We start from the raw sequence: 23,531 nt of genomic DNA on the forward strand, positions 1-23,531 counted from the left end.
TCGATTTTTACCAAATTTTATGTACATGCTTCCAGACTGAATTCGATTGGAGGTTCCTAAATTCAGGTCATTTGGGCTGGTGTTGGCCAGTTGGTGCGCAATTAACCCGAAATCGGTTGAAGATGTATGTGGGAGCTATACCCAAATCTTGATGAAATTTGGCAGATTTATTTCTGTGCTGTATCTGATAACTGCTGCCAAATATCATTGTTGTCGAATGCATATTACGAATGTGGGGGACTTGAGACACCAAATCGGATAAAACATATATATGACAGTTACAGCTACATCTGAACCGATTTTCACCAAATTTGATGAACTTGCTTCTACACTGAATTCGGTTGGATGTGCCAAAATTCAGGTCATTTGGGCTGATATTGACCATTTGGACGGACGGACGGCCTGACATGCATAAATCTACACAGAAAGTGATTATATGAAGATCCTCAAAAGAAACTATGGGTCTATCTCGCTTCCTTCTCCATGTTACAAACAAATGCACAAAAACATAATACTCTTACCACTTGTGTGGTAAAGGGTATATAAACATCGTAAAGCATATTTTCCCTTTATGTCAATCCAACAAGATATGTAACACAATAAAGAAATTCCTGCTTCAATCGCTGGATTTAATTTTTTTTTTTTTTCCAGAGAAAACATTTATGTTCTCATCTATCTTTTCCCTTACGACTATTTGAGAAAATTTGTACTATTAAGCTTTTTTGATTCTTATTTTCTAGATATCCTCAGGTTTGTAATACACAATAGCGATCATTTCTGCGTTCGAATCTTGGCTTGACATTTTGGTTTTGTTTTTCTTGACATGCCACTTTGCCTCATCGCTTAAAAAAAAAAAAACAGTTTCGCCTCCTCACTGTGCAATGTGATGCCAAATGAATACTATCATTTTATATTCAATTCCAAATTTGAGTACGACTTAATCGATCGTCAGGGATGTGGTGTGGTGGGTGTTTATCTGGGATATGCATGGATGTCACTCACACTGTAAATTGTAATTGTTAAGCCCTCGCTTCACTTCAAGATTGTTGTCCTTGATGTGTAATAACGACATGAGGTCATATGCGATCTCATATCTCTATTAAAAATGGAAAATAATCCGAAACATTATTTTATATATTCACATTGGGTTCCTCACCTATAGAAATTCTGCATCTGTTTTTTACAACGCATTGCAGCAAAAGATAAAACAACAACAGTCAAGTGGTTGTAACAACTGCACACTGGTAGGTATGTATATGTATATTTACAAATAGGTAACTTCTTTTTCTAAGGAATATGTTTTAAGATGTTTTCCCCAGATCAACATCAGGATACAATACAACAAAATAGCTACAAATTAGAAAAGGATTTATAAGGAAACTTCATATTTCGAAAATAAGGAAGAAATATGAACTAGTTTTCTTATAACATACAAAAATCTAATAATAAATACATGTTTCTGGCAAATTTGCAATCGGATGGGAAAATAAAACCGATGTAATAACAAAAGGAATTACAAGTAGTTTGAAATAAGACCACGAGGTTACTATTAATCACATGAACCATCTAGCCAGCCATCCCTCCATCTTTCGTTCACCTTGCTGCAATCGAACTCGGGTTTGCCTAATTTGACATTGACTCGATTGTGGAACTGACACAACCATTGTGAGAAGTCCTTTTGAGAATTAACTTGGACCGGATTTTCTCGAAGGCTATAAAAATAAAAGTAGAAAAATTAATGTTTCAAGGGCTATTCAAACAATTGCATCATCCACTATAACATACTCTTTACGAAAGTCTTGAGCACAATATTCGCAGGGATAGAGACGTGATAGGACATCGAAAAAGGTTTTGACATCCTTCTTTTGATTATCTGTGGGATTATCCGAATAGAATGCCGCCATGGTGTGTAATAAGCCCCATGTCGACTGGCCCAGACGCGATTTATCTAAAGGACAATCTTCACGCGGCATATTAGTATCCTTGGCACCGCCGTCTCCACCAGCCTTTGCTGCATCTTTCTATCAATTAGGAAAACAACGAAACATGAGGAGCAAGTTGAGTTTAGGGGCTATGCTCGGATCATTTTGAAATTTTTACCGCAGGTAGGTATTTGTAACCTGATTACGGCAATGTAATTTTTTTGTGGGGGAAATACCCGGTTACCCGGTTATTCGACCCAAAAGTTCGAATACAACATCCGGTTTGTATCCGGTTCTACGTAACCGATATCAATATCATTTGAAAGCTTATGAAAATACCTATCCAACAAGTGGTCATATGACGGGGTTGCTGGAACCGGTTTCGGAGAAATTTAGGAAAATTTGCATTTTTGTATGAGTACTTTTTGAAAAACCCATAAAAACTCGAAAATGGACCCATTATAGGGTCTTAAAATCTATACACTATATTATAGCTAACACTATTGCCTTTCCAAAATGGTGTCATATGTGTTGATATCTTTTGTGGTTCCGTGGATATAAGAGATAGAATTCATTAAATTATATTTTTCTCCAGTCTAGATGCATTTGACTTTGACCTTTATAGCTTTTTTAAGCAACCGGCCTTCGGCCGGGGCTTAAGATTTTCTCCTCTGGGGTATGTCCAACACCGGCTACGCGATCCATAGTTTTTCTAAAAATTGTACATTTTGTAAGTAGCCGGCCTTCGGCCGGGGCTTAAGATTTTCTCCTCTAGGGTATGTCCAACACCGGCTACGCGATCCATAGTTTTTCTAAAAATTGTAATTTTTGTAAGTAGCCGGCCTTCGGCCGGGGCTTAAGATTTTCTCCTCTAGGGTATGTTCAACACCAGCTACGCGATCCATAGTTTTTCTAAAAATTGTAATTTTTGTAAGTAGCCGGCCTTCGGCCGGGGCTTAAGATTTTCTCCTCTGGGGTATGTCCAACACCGACTACGCGATCAATAGTTTCCTAAAAACTGTAGTTTTCGAAAGTAGCCGGCCTTCGGCCGGGGCTTAAGATTTTCTCCTCTGGGGTATGTCCAACACCGGCTACGCGATCCATAGTTTTTCTAAAAATTGTAATTTTTGTAAGCAGCCGGCCTTCGGCCGGGGCTTAAGATTTTCTCCTCTGGGATATGTCCAACACCGACTACGCGATCCATAATATTCTAACAACACCAAATTAAAAACAAAGCAGATTAACAAGAACGTTAAACCCGACACAAAACTTGGGTTCACTCAAACTGCTTTCATAAGTAACGACTTTAAAAGTCAATATCTTCGGAACTACAAAAGATATCAACACATGTGACACCATTTTGGAAAGGCAATAGTGTTAGCTATAATATTGTGTATAGATTTTAAGACCCTATAATGGGTCCATTTTCGAGTTTTTATGGGTTTTTCAAAAATTACTCACACAAAAATGCACATTTTCCTAAATTTCTCCGAAACCGGTTCCAGCAACCCCGTCATATGACCACTTGTTGGATAGGTATTTTCATAAGCTTTCAAATGATACCCATTTTATTGATATCGGTTACGTAGAACCGGATATAAACCGGATGTTGTATCCGAACTTTTGGGTCGAATAACCGGGTAACCGGGTATTTCCCCCACAAAAAAATTATATTGCCGTAATCAGGTTACAAATACCTACCTGCGGTAAAAATTTCAGGTCAATCCAAGCATAGCCCCTAAACTCAACTTATGCCAAACATGAATTGTCATCCTATAACCAAGAAAGTACCAGTGCTTACATCAGTTGCCTTCTGAAAAATGTGCCTTTGCTGTTTTGACCATGATTTGAAATCGGTACATGTGCGGCAATTGGTATCCGGTTTAGTTGGTGTTCCATAGGCATCATAACTTGCCATGTTTGTAATTTATTGTCGGTTCAATTTAGCAATTTCTGGAAAATTTGCGAAAAGTCGTCCAAGTGCGGCCGGGATGAATAGATCAAGAACAGCTGATCAATGTTGACAATTGAGAAATGTCTGGTGAGTGGATAACGGCGGCGAGTGATTTTATTTTGACGGCGTTGAATACGTAGCGTTTGACAACAGCACGTTTACATTGCATTGTTTTTTATTTTTTTTCAGTGATATGCGAAGAGCAAAGTATGGACGCTGTTATTATTTTAATTGCATTGCTAAAATTGAAAATTCTTGCACGTAAACCATAGTTTAGTATAATAGTAATACCAGAGTGTATGTTTTATGGAATGTAAAAGAAGTGGCAATCTTATTACTACGAAACGTAAAATGTCAATGAACTAAAAAAATACGACAGTAATGAATTTTTAAAATAGAATTTATTGCTACATTCATGGTTTTATTTGCATAACACATATTTATTCAACCAGAGCGGGTTTATATTATTGAAGGTAACACTCTGGGTTTAATAGATCTAGTGGACAAATCTTGTGAGGAGGACATAAATGCAGATAAAAGTTTAAAATCATGGTATATAGAAAATGCAGAGATGGAAATGCTTATTTAAAATGACTTTACCTTTTAAATTTTATCACCTTTTAAACGGTAACTTCGACGCTTCATTTTAGATCCAACTTTCAAATACTATTCGTTTACACTAGCTTAAAATGATATAAAATATCAATCAGCTGTTTTTGTTTACGTATACATACACGTATTCCAACCGTTTTATACCCAGTAAGGAAAGGTTAAAAGTCGGGCGGAGCCGATACTCTACACCACTAGGCCAACTTAGTAGAACTCTCGTAACAAAAAAGTTTATGTTGGGAATTTATGTGAAGTAGATCACACTAACTATGAACCAACTAACATTGCTGTAAAGTGAATAATATGACATCGATAAGGATTATATAAAAAAATATTTCTTGGTAAAATTCGGCTGAATACGAAAAAATCTATTCAATTTAAGCTTATATTACATGTATGGTGAGCAATAACCGTAAAATCGGATGAAGATGTGTATCGAAGCTATATAAAAATCTAAACCGATAAAATTATAGCGGAGGTATTTTCGAGCAGTATCTGATGCCAGGTATCAAATATCATTGTTGAGGAGTGCATATTACGCATGTGAGGGATTTTAACACCAAATCGGATGAAATATATATGTATGGGAGGTATATCTATATCTGAACCGCTTTTCACCATAATCTGAAGCGTTTGATTTTAGGCTGAATTCCGTCGTAAGTGTCAAAATTCAGTCCATTTGTGTTGATAATAGCCTTTTGATGCACAAAAAACCTGAAATCGGATAGTACATATATATGGGAGCTAAAGCTATATCTAAACCGATTTTCACCAAATTAAATGTACTTGCTTCTAAATTGCATTTAGTCGTATATGCCGAAATTCAGGTCATTTGGTCTGATATTGGCCATTCGGTGCACGATTAACCCGAAATCGGTTGAAGATTTATAAAGGGAGCTATATTCAAATCTGAAAGGATCTTGGCAAAATTTGAAATACTTATTTCGGAGTTATATCTGTTATCTAGTACCAAAGATCATTGCTGTGCTATGTCTGAACCGATTTACACCAAATTTGAAATACTGGTTTCTAGGATGAATTCAGTCGTAATCGCAGAAATTCGGTCTATTTGGTGCACAATAAACCCGATGTTGGATAAAGATATATATGGGAGCTATATCCTAATCTGAACCGATCTCGATAAAATTTAACATACGTATTTTCATCAGATGCCCGGTACCAAATATCATTCTTGTGGAGTGCATATTACGTACGTGGGTACTTAAACCCCCAATCGGATGATGCTTATATATGGGAGCTAAAGCTATATTTGAACCGATTTTTTTCCAAATTTGATGTACTTGGTTCTAAACTCACTTCGGTTGGATGTGCCTAAATGCAGGTCATTTGGGAGCTATATCTAAATTTGAACCGGATTCAACTAATTTCAATAGGGTTCGTCCTTGGTTAAAACGAATATTGTTTGGAAAATTTTATCTCAATCGGATAATAAATGCGACCTGCATTTTGATCACAAAAAATACATGGACAGACGGATGGACGAACGGACTGACATGTATTAGCCGACCCTTAAAGTAATTTTATGAAGATCCTCAAAAGTAACTATGTGTCTATATAGCTTCCTTCTCCATGTAACAAACAAACACACAAAGACATAATACCCTTACCACCATGTGGTGTAGGGTATAATTATTTTTTTAATATTTTTATTTTTATTTAATTTTACTCAAATTCATTATTAGTTTTCAAAGCATAATGTTTTTTTTCAATAAACTTGACAAAAAATGCTGTGCACTTTTTCCACTTCAGCCGTATGACAACATAGTTTGTTTCAATCCATTCCATAGAAAAATAGTAAAGCACGCCTGATACTACTGCAGCATAAACAGGTGACATCAATGTCTACATAAATAACCCCAACCGATTCACAGGAGTCTACGTCATAGTTAAGCAACAACCATCCTTCCGTGCTTTCGTGAAAAAAACGAAGGCAAAACATATGAAACACGAGAGTACAAACTGAGAAATTACTTCGTTTGATGTTTTTCCATTTAACCCCATCAAATTGTCGTGTTCTTCTTCTTGCCTTTCATACTCTCACTTTAATAGACAACAAAACGGAAACCAACAAAAATGTTAGGCTATTTTGTTTTATCAAGTTTTACTACTGTTGCAAAGGATAACAATAACAAATGCAATGCGATAGAGAAATAGAGACCGATTTTATGCGAGCGAGCACCTGTAACACATGTTCTCTGTTGTGAATAGTTCAAATGGTTATAGGGTTGCCATTGAGTGAGTTTATTAAACGAAGGAAAAGTTTGTAAAAACTCACCAAAACGTGAAACCAAGAGAGGGAAAAACATACTCTTCTCATTGTTTAGTGGACCCATTTAGCAGCGCTGCTCAATAAAAAATATGTCTAATTTCTCTTTGCTTATTTAAATCAAGAACAAAATAGTGTTAAGTTATTATTTATACAAATATTTTTTATCCATTTGCTTTATAAATTATTTTGGCAAACATTCATGTTTAAAAACAATTAAATGGAATCGTAAAATATAAAGAAAACCAGAATTTTAATTTTCCCTTAAATTATCTCTTTTTTTCTCATGTTCTAGAACACGGTTTTGAGCAGGGCTGCTTTTAGGCAATTCTGGCCAGCCACTATAAAAGAAATTCTAATGTCTCAGTTACTAAAGGACGATTTTTTCTACATAAACTCAAAATGAAAATAACATGGAGCAGGAAGTGAGATCGAAGCCATAGTTACTTTTGAAGATCTTCATAGAATCACTTTCTGAGTCGAATTATGCATGTCAGTGCGTCCGTCTATCCATGTATTTTTGTGAACAAAATTAAGGTCTCATTTATTATCCGATTAAGATGAACGTTTCCAAACAACATTTGATTGGCCCAAGGACGAACCTTATTGAAATTGGTGGCAATCGGTTAAAATTTCGATGTAGCTCCCATATATATCTTCATCCGAGATCAGCTTTATTGTGCACCAAATGTCCAATATCAGTCGAAATGACCTTAATTTTGGCATATCCGACCGAGCAAGTAAATCAAATTTGGAATTGAAAATCGGTTCGCATATATCCATAGCTTCCATATATATGTTTCATTCGATTTGGGGTTTTAAGACCCCCACATGAGAAATATGACCTCCACAAGAATAATATTTGGTAGCAGATATCAGATATCGCTCAGAAATAAGTGCTTAAAATTTTGTCAAGATCGGTTCAGATTTGGATATAGCTCTCATATATATCCCGAGCCAACTTCGGGTTATTTGTGCGCCAAATGGCCAATATCTGTCCAAAAGTCCTGAATTTTATTACATCCGACCGAATTCAGTCTTGAAGCAAGTATATCGAATTCGGAGAAAATCGATTCAGAGTAGCTATAGCTCCCATATATATGTTTCATCCATTTGGTGTTTAAGTCCCTCAAATTCGTAATAGGCATTCGACAGCATTGATATTTGGTATAAGATATCTTATCTTATCTCGGAAATACCTCTGCCAAATTCTATCAAAATCGGTTCACATTTGAGTATAGTCCCATATATATCTTCTAAATATGCATAGTGGTGCATAGGTAATCATATGGTCGGTCCCGCCCGACTTTTGCCTTTTCCTTATTAATTTTGACTTCTATGTGTTTTTTAAAAAATCACCCGATATTAGTGACAATTTAAAATTTCTTGTTTTGAATAAACAATTTCTTGCACATTGGCAACCCTGATGGCATGCTGTAGCTGCACTCGTCGCTGCAACAGCATTACTACTGTAAACCTGTTGTGATTGTGGTCGTTTGTGGCACAATAGTCAGCTGCGTCCCGGCTTCCCCTCTGCTGGTGGTGAATTTCAACGCACACACACAAAGCTTTTCGCCTCCTCCCCCAATCTACCACCAGCAAGTGGGCAATGTTAATGTCATAAGGCAAGCTTTATTCCTTGTTCAAAGGAAAATCAAATACAATGACAACAACAACAACAAAATATGTTTCGTTAAAAAGCTTTTCGGGTTTCCTTGTTGACGGTGTTGAATAAATGTTAAATCAGTCTTCGTGAGGTTCTAGACGTGTTAACAACATACTGACCGCATTAGACAGGACGAAACGCGTTTTTCAACCACTAGAAGTTGAGGAAGTTACAAAAACACACACACACAAAAGAAAAGAAAAAAAAACAAGAAAGAAAAATAAAAAAATCCAAAGAAAGGAAAAGTTACTAAATTGATCTGAAAAAAAAAAAAAAATAGAAAAAAGTGATTTGGGGGGAGATAATGTCAAAATGTTGCGAAATTATTGTGATGGAACAGCAATGGTGAGGGGAATGAATCCAAAATTTAATTGAGAAGAAGAAGAAATACAGAAATTCAATAAAAAAAATTAAGTGAATTACAAAACAAAAAATATCTTATATAAGCTCTTTACTACTTTTGAAAGCTAAATAACAAAAACCGTTTACACATAGTTATAGACGTTGAATGTCGTTGTTGTCATCGTCATCATCATCGCCATCGTCAACATCAACAGCACAAGCACCGTAGCACCGTAGTAGTCGTTGTCGTGATAGTCGTTGTTGTTCTTGTTGTTATTATTATTAACGTCGCGTCGTTGCTGTTGTTGTCGTCACCGTTTGTTGTGTGCTCGTAAATGTTGCCGTTGCTTCATCTACTGTATCGTTATAGCGCGATGATAAAAGTGGTAGGGCCCACCAATCGCGTGTGTGTCAGTGTGCCACTAAGCCAACCAGCGAAGAAGCAAAGCAAAAATAAAACATAAACAGCACTTAAGGATATTTTAACAAAACAAACCAAAAAATAATAATAAACCCAATACCTTGGAAAAATAAAAAATTTGCCTCTCTTATTTGTTTCCATCGAGTTCTTTTAAAGGCTAGCCACTGCAATAAAGAAATGTACACAAACACACACTCATAAAGAGGAGAAACAACAATAACGAAAAAATATACGCAAACTAAAATAAGCTATAACAGCACAATTTAAACCAGCCATTTTTCATGCCGTCTAAACGGAACTATGTCGTTTTCTTCTTTACTTTACCTAACTAACTCAACTCGAGACTTGAGTCCCTTTTAATAGAAACATTGCTATCACCACCACACCATACTTTGCCTTAATATTTGTGATTGAGTACTCTCACGCATACTAACGTAAATGCATTATTACCTGTTCTAATTAGAAAATATTACGAAGACGATAACGATGATTGTTGAATTTAAGTGTTTAACGGTTTAAAAGAAATAAAGAAAGAGCGAGAGAGAGAGTGAATAGCAATATATACATCAAATCAAAGGAAATAATATCTACTCTCCGTTACTCTCACTACTACTTATACTCATTTAAAATAATGATCCCAGTAGTTAAGTTCACCTGATATGCATAGAGAGAGAACATAAAGCAGTTTAAGTTACTCTCTGTTATTGATACCCTCACTCCCATACTCAGTGTCATAGAGTAATGATCTCAAGAGCAATATTGTAAACAAGGAATTTTTTTGTCGATGTGTAAATGTGAAATGCCCAAAAAATAAAACAAAGTTATTTCGTAAATAAAACTGGAAAAAATATTAATATTATTAACATAAGTAATATAAAAATTTAATTAAAATTAAGGAAAACCAATCGAAAAATCTAAATAAAATTAAGTGTGATTTAAAATATTCAATTACCAACAAATACACAACTAAATCAAATTGAAAATAAATAAAAATAAAAAATATACACAAAAATCTCACTAAAATATAAAACGCAAAAGAACCTAAAATCTAAGCAATATAAATACGTAGTATATACAAATAAATATATTCCATAGAGCTAAGTATTTTTTTCTAAAGCACCATTTGTTCGTTAAAATCCACACACACACAAACATAGATAAGTGTATAAGTTTATTAGCAAAAAAGTGTTTCTTCTAGACCTTTAGAAAAATAAATAAAAAACCCCAACAACAAAAAAGTGAAAAAGTTTCAAAACCACCCATCCCCCAACATAAGAAAGTAAAACACATCAATTAACCACAAAAAAAAATAAATATAAAGTAAATCAATCAATCATTAAATTACCTCAAACAAACAAGGATTCTATGTAACAATATTTTTGGAACTCTTCTAAGGTAAATACGATATTTTTTTTTTATTTTTATAAAGGAATTTTCGGCAAAGGAAACGGAAGAGGTTTTAAACAAATAACAAAAAAAATTAACAAAGAAAAAGTATACTACAGTAAGTGGTACTGTGCAAAAAAAATACCTTTTGGTGAAATTAAGGCAGCTTGTTTTTGAAAAGTCATACTAAAAGGGTACCAAAAGTACTAAAAATTGAATACTTTGTATAGGACAAACGGAATGAGTTAGAGAGTTCAGAAAGGATGTACCAAAGGGTTTTTGGAAATTTGAACTTTAAGGTTACGAAAAGTTATAAAATACTACTAAACTTCTAAAATAGTACCATTTGGCAAAAGCTCAGATGGAGCTAAAAACTTGAAATTTGCTGTAAAAATCAAGGTTGGAAAGTAAGTTTGATATATGAAGGTGTTTCTGAAAATGTGTACTAAGTGTGCGAACTAGACTAAATGGCACTGAATTTGGACCATTTCAGTTTAGGATGAACGGATGAAGCTGGAATTTTGAAATTTTGTATTGGGATAAAGAGGTGGTTTTAGAGGTTTATGTTCGCGAATTGTACTAAATAGTACTATATTTGGAACAAATTGGTATTGGGTGAAAATATAGTGCTTGAAATATGAAATTTAGTATTAGGATCGATGGTCATGTGTAGCCTGGATATGAAGTTGGTGTGTACCAAAAGTGTTCGAAAAGTAATAAATGGTACTATATTTGGTATTGGATGAAGGGAATGAGTTATAATTCTGAAATTTTATATTTAGATTACTGATGGTATCTGTTTTTAAGACTTGGCTATGATTTGGAAGTGCGTCCTATATTTGTACGAAATGTACTTAATAGTACAAAATTTGATATTGGGTCAATAGATAGAGAAAAAAAATTGAAATTTGATTTAGATGTCATTGTTTGTGGCCAAGATATTGGTTGATGGTGCTTGAAATCTGAAATTTTGTATTAGATTCACTGTGAATGTGTAGCATGGACATATGGAGATGGTTTTGGAAGTGTGTACTATAATTGTACGAAAAGTAACAAAATTGGGTATTGGGTGAAGAAATAGACCTGAATCCTGAAATTTGATGTAGATGCACTGTTAGTGTCTGCAGTTGTAAAATGTGTACAATAATTGTTCGAAAAGTTCTAAATGGTGCTAAATTTGGTATTGGATGGAGGGATAGGGCTGGAATCCTCAAATTTAATATTAAAGTATAGTGAAATTTTATATTGCTATAATTGTTGGTGTCTAGTATTAAGATATGGAACGATTTTGCAAAAGAGTACTAAAAATATACAAAAAGTACTAATTCTTACTATATTTGGTATGGAGTGAATGTATAGAGCTGGAATCCCGCAATTTGAGTTTGAGGTCTGTGTTGATATCTGTGATTGAAATCTAGTGGTGTTTTTTGGAAATGCGTACTATAATTGTTCGAAAAGTACTAATTGGTATCTGGGTTGGAGTGATGTAGATTGTTTTGGTATTGGGTGAATTTTTAGGGCTGAGATTCTGAAATTTTATATTGAGGTCACTCTTGGTTTCTAGGATTCACATATGGCGCCGTTGAAATATTGTGCAATTCTTTTAATTATGACCTCCTTAAAATAAAAATGAAGGCTTTATGGTTTAAAAAATGGGTCCACAAAAAATTGCTCCAAACCCAATGTCATTGCTCTACTAATTCGGGGAAAAATACTTTTAAAACTCATTGTGTTATTCCTGGAAAAAAAACGTTCTTAAAATATTTAGGATTGTGGCGTTTTTTTTCTGAAAAAATATTTAAAAAAAATTGCTATTATGGACTTGTTAGAAATTTCCGATTATAGATATTGTGGGATTAAAACAATATTTTTAAATATTTTAATATTTATTGGACCTTAAATATTTAACAGTATATTTTTTCCTTAAAATAAAAACATCTTTAAAAAATCTGGAATTGTAGATCTGTATTTCCCTGAAGAAAATATATCCTGTAATTCCTTAAAAAATATACATTATTGTGGCTCCGTTGGACCCTGAAAAGTTAATTTTTAAAAATCAATGATTGTGGCTCTTTCGATTCTTGAAATTATATCCCCGATTGTATCTCCAATGGTCCTGGAAAAATTATTTAAAAAAATCCAAAATTGTTGTTTCTGTTAGTCACGAAATAATATTCTCGATTGTGATTCTGTAGGTGTTTCTTGAAAAATGTTGAAATGTGCGTGAGGTACATTGACAAAAATATTGGGATATGGGAAATTAACATTTATTTCGAATTTTATGCGAATAATTGTTTATCAAAGTATTTCACAGAATGAGTTGTCCCGCAAATTCCAAATCTACATTTCTGGCTGAGAGAAAGTAATAAAAGTGTCGACTCTAGATCTTGTCTGACAATAATATTACGACGTGCCAAGTTTTGCACCAGACAGACACATCTAGATTGATTACAAATGGATTTTTTTCAAAGAGACTTGGGGACCAAATCCGTTTCTTTGATGAGCCATGTTTTGGACGTTTCGCTCCAAATCCTCGATCATGGCTCTATTAGTTCTCAACTTATATTTTGAAAAAATCAACGATGGATCTGCTGTGGCTTTGATGTTTTTTTATATAACTATTTAAAAAATCCTTTTATGGACTTGTTTTTCGATAAGCGAATACGATCCATGATTATGACATTGCTCCTCTTTATGCTCCTCCTTATGTCAGAAATTTATTTAAATTTATTTAATTTAGAAAATATTCCCAACAATTTTTTGAGACGCTAGGAAAAACAAAAATCAAGAAATAAATAAAGATATTTGCTAGAGTCGTAATTGTGGATTTTTTAAAATTGTTTACATTTACCTTGAAGAACATTAAAAAAAAAATAACAATTGTGGCTCTGATGGTTCTAGAAGACAAATTTAAACATCCCACAATTACGGCTCAGGTGTTCGGTAAAAAATATCCAGGATTGTGGCCCATTGGCCCTGCAAAAATATTTTTAAAAATACAAAATTGTGATTCTGTTGGTCATCGAAAAATATGCTTGATTGTGGCACTGTTGATCCTTGAATCCTGGATTATGGCCAGTTGGATCTTAGGATTAAAAAAACACGGTTATGGCTCCGTTTTTCCCTGAAATAATTGTTAAAAAATATATGATTGTGTCTCTGTTAGTCCTTGAAAAATATTCACTATTGTGGCTCTGTTGATACTTAAAAAATTGTTTTTAAAAAATCGAAAATTGTGGCTCCATTGTTCTTTGAAATAGTAGTTAAAAAATCTATGATTCCAGTCCTCGATTACGGGTCCGTTTGTCCCCGAAAAATATTTTTAAAAAATTCAAGGTTATGGCTCCGTTGGTCCTTAAAATAGGATTCTGTAAAAAAACTACGGCTCTAGCCCTGTTGTTCATTGAGGAAGTATTTAAAAAAAAACGGCTCCATTTATTCTTAAAATAGTAGTTAAACAAGTTAAAAAATATTAGTCGGTTTTGCAGATAGATGTATACCCTCAGCCAATGTTCGATTATTTAAATATATTTTGACTTCTGTTATAATTATTCAAATTGTTGACCCTCTATGGAGTAGGTGCCGAAAGAATGGAACCACATTGTACACTTCGTGTCGAACCTAAATTAATATGAAAATAAAAGTATTTTGATGTGTGTAATTTGAAGACAATCGGACTCCTTTATCACATTTTAAAAATTTTATAATTATTCAAAATTTTGACACTTTGTGGGGGAGGTACTTGATGGAGTGTGCCAATATTGTACATTTTCGCACCTGACCTAGCACTGATGCAAATATTGGGATTTGCAAAATTGGAGCCAAATCGGATTATCCTTCCTGTGCAGTAAATAATTTTCTTTGAAAATGTTGACATTTTGTGGGGAAGGTAGCAGAGAGAGTGGACCGATATTGTCCATCTCCGAACTCGATCTAAGTATGATCATAATAGTACGATGCACCAAGCTGGGATCAAATCGGATACTCCCATCGAGAGTTATCGTGCGCATCAACCAGACAGACGGACGGACGCACATCGCTAGATCGACTCCAAATGCCCTAAAACGGATTTGACCCATGAGACCTAGGGTCTAAAACCGTTATTTCGATGAAGCCATTTGGTATACCCTCAGCCAAATGGCTTTGTATGTCCTTGAAAAATATTTTAAAACTGGTTATGGCTCCAAGGCTCCAAGGTTATGACACTGTTGGTCCTTAAACAAATATTTACTATTATTGCTCTTAGGAAAACATTTTTTAAAAAATAAAAAAATATATAAAAAAATTTGAAAAAATCCAAGAATGTTGCTCTGTTATTCCTTGATAAATGTCTGGTAGTGCAACTGTGTTGGTCCTTGAAAAATGGTATAAGAATCTACGATTGTGATTCTGTCGATTCTTGAAAAAGAATACCTTTAAACAAATCTACCATAATTTTTTTAAAAATTCACGTTTGTGGCTCTATTTTGAGAAAAATATTAAAAAACAAGACCATACAGTCGTACAAAAATTTTACCTATGGTTTCTGACCGATGCCATCAAAGCTATTTCACACAACCTGCAGAGCGTTTGCCAAATCCGGAAATTTTCAGTTTTTGGTCCATTTAGGGTCTAAAATTATCCAAGTTTTTTTAGAACAGGGATTTTAAAAATCCAGAGTCCTAGAAAAATCTAAGGTAATAGCTCATAGAAATCCCCAAATTAAAGGTATATTGTTCATTAAAAAAAATCCTAAAAACACTTTTTGGGCCTTGACTATCTATTTGGAACTCCGTATATCATCTTCACATTTTTCACTTTCCATTAACTGTGTTATATTCCCTAATAATTTCAAAAACATTTTTCGCTAATAACATCATTTACAAATAATACACATACATATAATAATTACTAAATTAGAAAAATACTAATTGATAACATATTAATGAATTGATTTGGTTTATATCAATTATCGCCTATATAAATACCAACTAATTGAAATTGATGTTTTTTCCCACCCGGTTTAGATCGGCTTTATCGTACGTTAATAGGGATTTGAAATAATTCAGTTGCATATTTATGTTTGTTTTTGGATGGGATTTTGTTTTCGGTTTCTCATTTTGTTTTTGCTCATCAATATCAATTACATGTCCAAGAAAATAATTAGCAAGCAAATATTAATGAATTGCAAAAATATGCAAAACCAAACACACACACACTCGTACCATCTGTAACGTTTGATCAATTTGTAAATTAGTTTTGGACAACTCATACGTCTGTTTGGGGCTGGAGATTTTTACATTTTATTATTTCATATGTGGCGCCTTAATGTATGCAATAGAAAACAGCATTTAATGAATTTGAATGAGTTTTTGGTTTGCATTCGATGTAACAGGAATTGTGAAGTAAAAGCTTTGAATTTTAGGTCATTCTTGATAGTGGTCCTTATCAAAGAAGGATCTTTGGAAATTAATTTTCAAGGACCAATAGAATTACAATTGTATATTTTTAAAACTATTTAAAACCCAAATGTTTTGCATGTAACCCTGGATTTTTTAAAACATTTTCAAGGACCAAAAAAACCTTTAGATCTAGCAAAAGTCATGGACTGTTTTCAAGGACCAATTGCGTTTTTATTATGGATTTTTTCATATTTTTTGAGGACGGACTAAACTATAATTTTGGATTATGTTTAAGGAATAATTGAGCTACTATTGCGGATTAAAAAACTATTTTTCGGGGAGCAATAACTTAGGATCACTAAAAATGTTTTTAAGCACTAAAAGAACTATACATATATATTTCAAAGACCTGCAGACTGTAATCGTGTATATTTTTAGAAAAAAAATTAAGGACAAACAGAGCTATAGTTATGGGTTTTAAACTTTTTTAAATGACCACCAGGAATATAATCGGGGTTTTCATGAACCAAACGCACTATGATAGAGGTTTTAAAACAATATTTGCCAAGGATCAAAAGAGCTATATCGGAATTTTTTTTAAATATAATTTTTAAGTTTTATCAAGATGTTTTCTTATAGAAAAATATGATGCGTCCATATAGAAAATCATGATGTCATATTAAAGTAGATAAGGCCTTCTTAGAGACGACCATGAGTATGTTTCAATCTTTGTTTGAACTCAAGCGAGTTTTTTGGAGGTCTGCTTCAGTGGAAATAAATTTCTAAATTTTGTAAATTTTCTGCTTCGTATTTCGTCCGTCTGTCTGTCACGATAACTCTCGAAGGGAGTATCCGATTCGGTCCAAGATTGGTACATCGTAATATTATTGTCAAACTTAGATCGAGTTCGAAGGTGGACAATATCGTTCCACTCGTTCTGGCACCTCCCCCACAAAAGGCCGAAATTTTAATAGAAAATATTTTACTGCACAGAAAAAGAAAGGATACTTCGATTTTACTCCAACTTTGCGAATCCTAATATTTGCATCAGTGCTAGGACAGGTGCTGCATCAAGTATAGTATGGCTCTTATAAAATGTGATGTAAAAGTCCGATTTCCTTCAAATTACTCACAGCACAATACTTTTATTAGTCAAAGGTCTGATGGGAAGATGGACTACATCGGTTCACTGCTTCTGGTACCTCTCCTACAAAAGACCGAAATTTAAAATATATATATATTTTCAGAGCAGAAAGAGAAAGAATGATCCGATTTTGCTCGAACTCTGTAAATCCTAATATTTGCGTCAGTTCTAGGTCAAGTGCGATAATGGACCATATCGGTCCACTCCATCAAGTACCTCCCCCACAAAGGGTCAAAAGTTTGAATATAACTCTTATAAAATGTGATGTAAGAGTCCGATTATCTTTAAATTACACACATCACAATATTTTTATTAACCCAATGTCTGATGTGAAGATAATTTTGAATGGCTATGGGGCTCATAAAACTCGAAATTAATAACCGATTCCATTCATACATGGCATATCTCAATATTTATATCTACACAAGATCTTTTATAAGGAAGGTAAAGATCGAACTATTCCTTCTGCCTTCCCCACAAATGGTCAACATTTTGAATAACCAAAACGAGTACAAAATCCGAAATAAGCATCCGGTTCTCTTCACATTTCACACATGCCATTATTTGTACTAACACAAAATCTGCTGGAAAGATGGAATAAATCGGTCCACTCCTTCTGGTACCTCCTCACAAAGGGTTAACATTTTGAGTATCGCTTAAGATCATAACACGGAAAATTAACATCCGATTACATTCAGACTTGGTACATCTCAATATTTCCATTAACACAAGATCTGTTGTAAAGATGGAACAAATAAAACCATTTTTTCAATATTTTGAAAAAAGCAAATCGCTAAAAGAAAGCGAGTTGGCCATCCAACTCTCTCCAAATTTCCCCCACACAAACATTTTTTCTAACTCAAGATCTGTTGTGAAGATGACATGTATCTCCACAATTTTCAGTACAAATTGCTTTACAACTTGCCATATGAATATGGAAATTATGACTTCGCATAAAATTGGATATAAATGTTCGATTTTCTAGTAATTTTTCCTATACCAATATATTTATCTGTATTAGATGACGTATGAAAATGGAATACTTCAGTCGACTATATCTGGTAACTCACGCACATTTTAACATTTTCTAAAAATTATCACATATCACATTTAACCTGGCATGTCGCAATATTTATATTATATATATTTAGGTCCGATACGAAATTGACAATATTGGTCCATTCCTTCGGAACCTACTACATTGAGGATCAACAATTTGAATAATCATAACAGAGATCAAAATATAATTGGCTGAGGGAATACATCTGTCGGAAACGCCGACTGATATTTTTAACTTGTTTTTTTATACTTATACTTAATATTTATTTTTCTAATTATCTTACCTTCAATGGAAATATTTCTGTTTCAAATATCCCATTTTAAAATTAAATTTCCAATTAAATTGTTTATCGATACACAACTTTTTTCGCCATTTGGATTGCTATACTTATTAAATAAATATCTGTATAAATATTCATAAATACATTCACATGTATTTGTGTTTGAAAAAAAAATACAAATTGTTTTTGCCAACTTTTATGGAATAAAACTTTTCTCAATGTCACTTTTTGTTGAATATCTGAAAATATGAAAGTTTTGAACAGAAAAAAAAAAAAAAAAAAAAACAACCAGAGTTCTGCCAGGCATTCCCACCAACCTGCAGAGATATTTACAACATCCCAGCCATTTCAAATGCTGTCTAGTCGGAATATCACCAGCCGAAGGCATTTAAATTTTCATTGTCTATGAAATTTAATTAAAATCGTGTTATGAATATTGATTTCAACGGAGATGCTTAAAGGTATTTGGTTTTATGTTTTCTGCGTGTGTGTGTGTGTCTTTTTTTGGCTGTTTGGGGTGAAAACTAAATTTTCAATGGCTAATAATAAAATTAGAGTTTGTGTTCAAAACTTATCGAGTTTAGGCAATTTAAAATGAAAAAAATATTTGAGAATGGAAATTGGAATTGAAAAATATATTAATATTTTAACTTAATTTAAATATTTATATTTAAATATAAAATTAGATGCTAAGCCATAATCAGAGAGAGTTAAATTTTTAGATTTATCAAAAGTAAAAGTTTCAGTAAAAATATAATGACATTTTTACCAAGCCATACAAATGTCAATTTTTCATTGCAAAATAAATACCTTGTATTGAAATAAATTTCAAAAGTCAATGTAGAGCACGAATGTAAAACCACATGTGTCTTTTAATATTTTTTCCTCCAACATTTCACAATATTACATAAGAATGTAACTAATTAAATTTATAATTTCGCGTGTGTGCGCAAATAAAACTATAATGACTTACACATGCCATTGTGGTGGCGTATGAGTGATGCCATTTCACGGGAAATATAAGAACTACAAAACGTATACGCCACAAGGGTGTGATTTATGTGTAAATTTGGTTAATGACAATTTTACAATTCAAAATAATTTTGTTATTGTTGATATTATTTTGAAATTATATAACACAAGAGTGCTATATGTGTTAATCTCACTGAAGAAGTTGAGTCATCTATTCGAAATGAAATAAGTGACTTTCGTTTCGAGCAGATGACTTGAAATAATGTTGCTCAAAACTTATTTTAATGGCACAATTTTTAGGAGAAATGAAAAATCAGGTTATAAATATGTGGATTAAATTAATTATTGTCATTAATGGTATCCAAAACAAGTTAAAAAATATCAGTCGTTTTTGCCGACAGATGTATACTCTCAGCCAATGTTCTATTATTTAAATGTATTTTGACTTCTGCTATGATTTTCAAATTGTTGCCCCTCTATGGACCAATATTGTCCATTTCGTATCGAACCTAAATATATATGATATAAACATTGCGACGTGCCAGGCTTGGACTATATTGGTTACTTCCTTCACTTTATATGACATATGGGATAGTTTTTAGAAAATGTTAAAATGTGCGTGAGGTACCAGATACAAGGTGGTGCAAAAGTAAACTTCTGATGTTTTTTGACTGTAATTTTTAAAAAAGAAAAATTTAGATTTTTCTTGTGGATTATTCTCTTTTGGTTCTTAGTTTTTTATACCAAGTCGAGAATAAAATGTAAAGTAAATGACCGCCACAGTTTATTGTCATTTGAACTCTTTTTATGGCATTTTCCATTTATTTGGTCAAAACTTCCGGCGATTTAAGAACTGAAAGAGTCTGAGGCTTGTTGACGTAAACTCGCTACTTCAGTGCACGTGCACGTGCAGTGTGTGCTGTTGCACCGTCCTACGGTATAAAGAAGTCGTCGATCATTGCTTTGTTGCGCTAACCATTCATAGAAACCGTTTGCCCCGCGACGTCTTTAAAGAAAAAAAGGTTCGAGGACTCCTCCAGCGAAAACAGCACATCATGCAGTAACTTTGTGCGGCTGTATGTGGGTTACACACGGATTTTCAGTGCCTCATAAGTGCAAATTTTTCTTATTTACGTACCCGCTAAGATGGAAATGGGTAATTAAGGATGGCTTGAGCGTATCTTAGTCACGATTGGCGGTCAGCAGCTAACAGCTGATGCACCATGTGGACTTTGTACGGAAACATCTTCAAATCTCGTACCAAAATTAGCTGTAAAGACAAGTCGTCTGGTCGATGTCGACGGCGCTTCCATGACATCCTCGGGTACAGCAGCAATACGGATACTCCGGGATCCGTCACGCCTGTCAGCATCTTTTGTTGTGCCAGTCTTTTTGAGGTGAGCGGCTAAACGTCGCAGTGTTTCACCAGTAGAAGTTGGGCGGCTAGGAAATCTACGACGAAATTCACGTTGTGTCAAAATCACCGACCGATTATTGGCCAAATAAATAGTCACCAATATTTTGTGTTCTGGAGCAGCGTAGCGTAACATTGTTTATTAACGTGATTTCGCATGTTTTTACAAGAAAATCGAAAAACAAATTACAAGAAAATTGAACATTTATATTCAATCTTATGTGAAATCATAAATTCGACATTGATCACAGGTTTCTGGTTAAGAGAAATATTCAGATATAACTATTGTTGTAAAGATTCGCTGACTTGTTTCGCAAGTTATGACAGATAATAGTACTGAAAATTGTCACCCTGTGTGGGTGAGGTACCAGAAAAGGTACGCAGATATATTTCATCTTCATAACAGATCTTGTGTTAGCAAAAATGTTTTTATGTGTGAAATTTGAAGATAGTTGGATGCTTATTCCGCTATCTTTAAAAGTATAGTTTTTCGAAATCTTAAACCCTGTGTGGGGGAGGTACAAGAAGAAATGGTCCGATCTCTACCATCTTTATGTGTTGATAGAAATATTGAGATTGACCAAGCCTGAATGGAAACGGATGTTAATTTCGCGGTGCATTAGCTTCATGGATATTCAAATGTAAAACTTATGTGGGGAAGGTACCAGAAGGAGTGGACCGATATATCCCATCTTCACACCAGACCTTGGGTAATAAAAATGTTGTGCTGTATGTAATTTGAAGATAATCGGGCAGTTACATCAGATTTTATAAGATTTTTATTTATTCAAAATGTTGGCCCATTGTTGGGAGGTACTTGACGGAGTGGACCGATCCATTTTCGCACCTAACCCAGCATTGATGCGAATATTAGGATTTGCAAAATTGGAGAAAAATTGGAATATCCTTTTTGAAGTAAAATATATTTTTTTTTAAATTTCGACCTTTTGTGGGGGGTGGGTTCTTTACCAGAAGGTGTGGACCGATATTGCCCATCTCCGGACTCCATCTAAGTTTGATAATAATATTACGATGTACCAAGTTTGGACCTAATCGGATATTTCCTTCGAGACTTACCGTCGCACCAGCCCGACAGACGGACGGACACTCCTGGATCGACTCCAAATGATCTAAGGTGTAAAATCGTTATTTCGATGAAGCACGCTTTGGCCACATGAAATGATATATACCTTCTCTAGCCATATGGCTGAGGGCATAAAACCAGCTTTATTTTAACACTGAACATCAAGAGTGAGGATCGAACCAAATTTCATATTCCCAGGTCTACCAGTTCCCTGAAAACAATATTAAGTACATTTTAATACTTTTTTAATTCTTTTTTTTTTTTTTCAAAAAAAAATCATAAGTTTTCTTGGTTTGTTACGATCAAGTCTGCTTCCAAAAATGTGGTTCTCATGCCAAATTTCAAGATTTTACCTCTATCCGTTCACAGAATTCCCAATGGTTACAAATTTAGTGCAATTTAGTACTTTTGGTACACTTATTGTTCAAATTTCCAAAAAAAAAAACCTTTGATATCTATCCTGCACCCCATCAGCGACCCTCATTCCAAATTACATTCTAAAGATCTATCCTTTTCCAGAATACTAAATTTAATACCATTTAGTACTTTTCGTACATGTTTATTACGTGTTTCCAAAATTACATCCATATTTCGTTCCTACCTCACAGAAAGGGGACCAGGTACTAAATTTCAGTTTTCTAAATCTATCCCTTCCTCATGTATCCCAAATTTAGGACGATTTTGCACCATTAAGTACGGTTTTGTACACATTTTCAAAAACACCTTCAAAATATCAACCCTACATACTAACAGTGATCCCAATAGCAACATTTCAAAATTCCAGTTTCACCCACGTACCAAAACCCATATTGTACCAAATTTAGTTCAATTTTGTACAAATCTTACATAAAGTGCCCATTTCCAAAACCACCTCCTTACATAAAGCAATTTAATTCTTATATCTAATATCAAGATTTTATCTCTATCTATTTTCATCCAAATACGAAATGGTACCAAATTTAGGAGTTTTTAGTACCTTTGGTATATTTACCCCATCTATTATCCTATTAAGCTGAAATTTTCCGTACAATATTTGTTTGGCCCAAGGACGAACCCCATTAAAATTGGTGAGAATCGGTTCAAATTTAGATATGTGTCAACCGAATTCGCCTAACATCACCAAATGGCCAATATCAGTCCAAATGAATTGTGGCAGCCAAGAAGTAAGTACATAAAATTTGGTGAAAATCGGTTCAGATATAGCTATAGCTCCCATATATATGTTTCATACGATTTGAGGGTTTAAGTCCCTCACACGCATAATATGCACTCCACAACAATGATCTGTTGTACCAGATATCAAACATAGCTCAGAAATGAGCACCTAAAATTTTGCCAACATCGGTTCAGATTTGTATATAGCTCCCCTATATTTTTCTATCCGATTTCAGGTATATTGTGTACCAAATGGCTAATATCAGCTCAATTGGACTGAATTTTTGGATCTTCCGATGGAATTCGGCCTAAAAGCAAGCGCTTCAGATATTGATGAAAAGCGGTTCAGATATATGTAGCTATACCTCCAATATATATGTTTTATCCGATTTGTTCTCACATGCGTAATATGCACTCCATAAAAATAATACCTCTGCCAAATTTTATCGAGATC

The 23,531-nt window shown here is 33.9% G+C and overlaps 1 protein-coding gene across 1 annotated transcript; it reads right to left on the reverse strand.

Moving 5' to 3' along the window:
• Positions 1 to 1,217: 1,217 nt before the first annotated feature.
• LOC131800539 (FAD-linked sulfhydryl oxidase ALR-like) lies at positions 1,218 to 3,956 on the reverse strand. Its single transcript, XM_059123196.1, has 3 exons — positions 3,724 to 3,956; positions 1,786 to 2,021; positions 1,218 to 1,712 (listed from the first exon to the last, which is right to left on the reverse strand). Exons 1-3 carry the CDS (start codon positions 3,838 to 3,840, stop codon positions 1,550 to 1,552), a joined length of 516 nt encoding a protein of 171 aa, XP_058979179.1. The 5' UTR covers positions 3,841 to 3,956; the 3' UTR covers positions 1,218 to 1,549.
• Positions 3,957 to 23,531: the final 19,575 nt, after the last annotated feature.

Source organism: Musca domestica, unplaced genomic scaffold, assembly GCF_030504385.1.
Source record: "Musca domestica strain aabys unplaced genomic scaffold, Musca_domestica.polishedcontigs.V.1.1 238, whole genome shotgun sequence".
In the NCBI taxonomy this organism is placed as follows: Eukaryota; Metazoa; Arthropoda; class Insecta; order Diptera; family Muscidae; genus Musca; species Musca domestica.

Bases quoted from the DNA above. Each gene is read 5' to 3' on its own strand.
- LOC131800539 (XM_059123196.1), bottom strand. From the start codon at position 3,840: ATGGCAAGTTATGATGCCTATGGAACACCAACTAAACCGGATACCAAT. The intron at 2,022-3,723 runs GTAAGCACTGGT...CCTAATTGATAG, and splicing joins TTTTTCAGAAGGCAACTGAT to AAAGATGCAGCAAAGGCTGG. The intron at 1,713-1,785 runs GTATGTTATAGT...TTATTTTTATAG, and splicing joins GCTCAAGACTTTCGTAAAGA to CCTTCGAGAAAATCCGGTCC.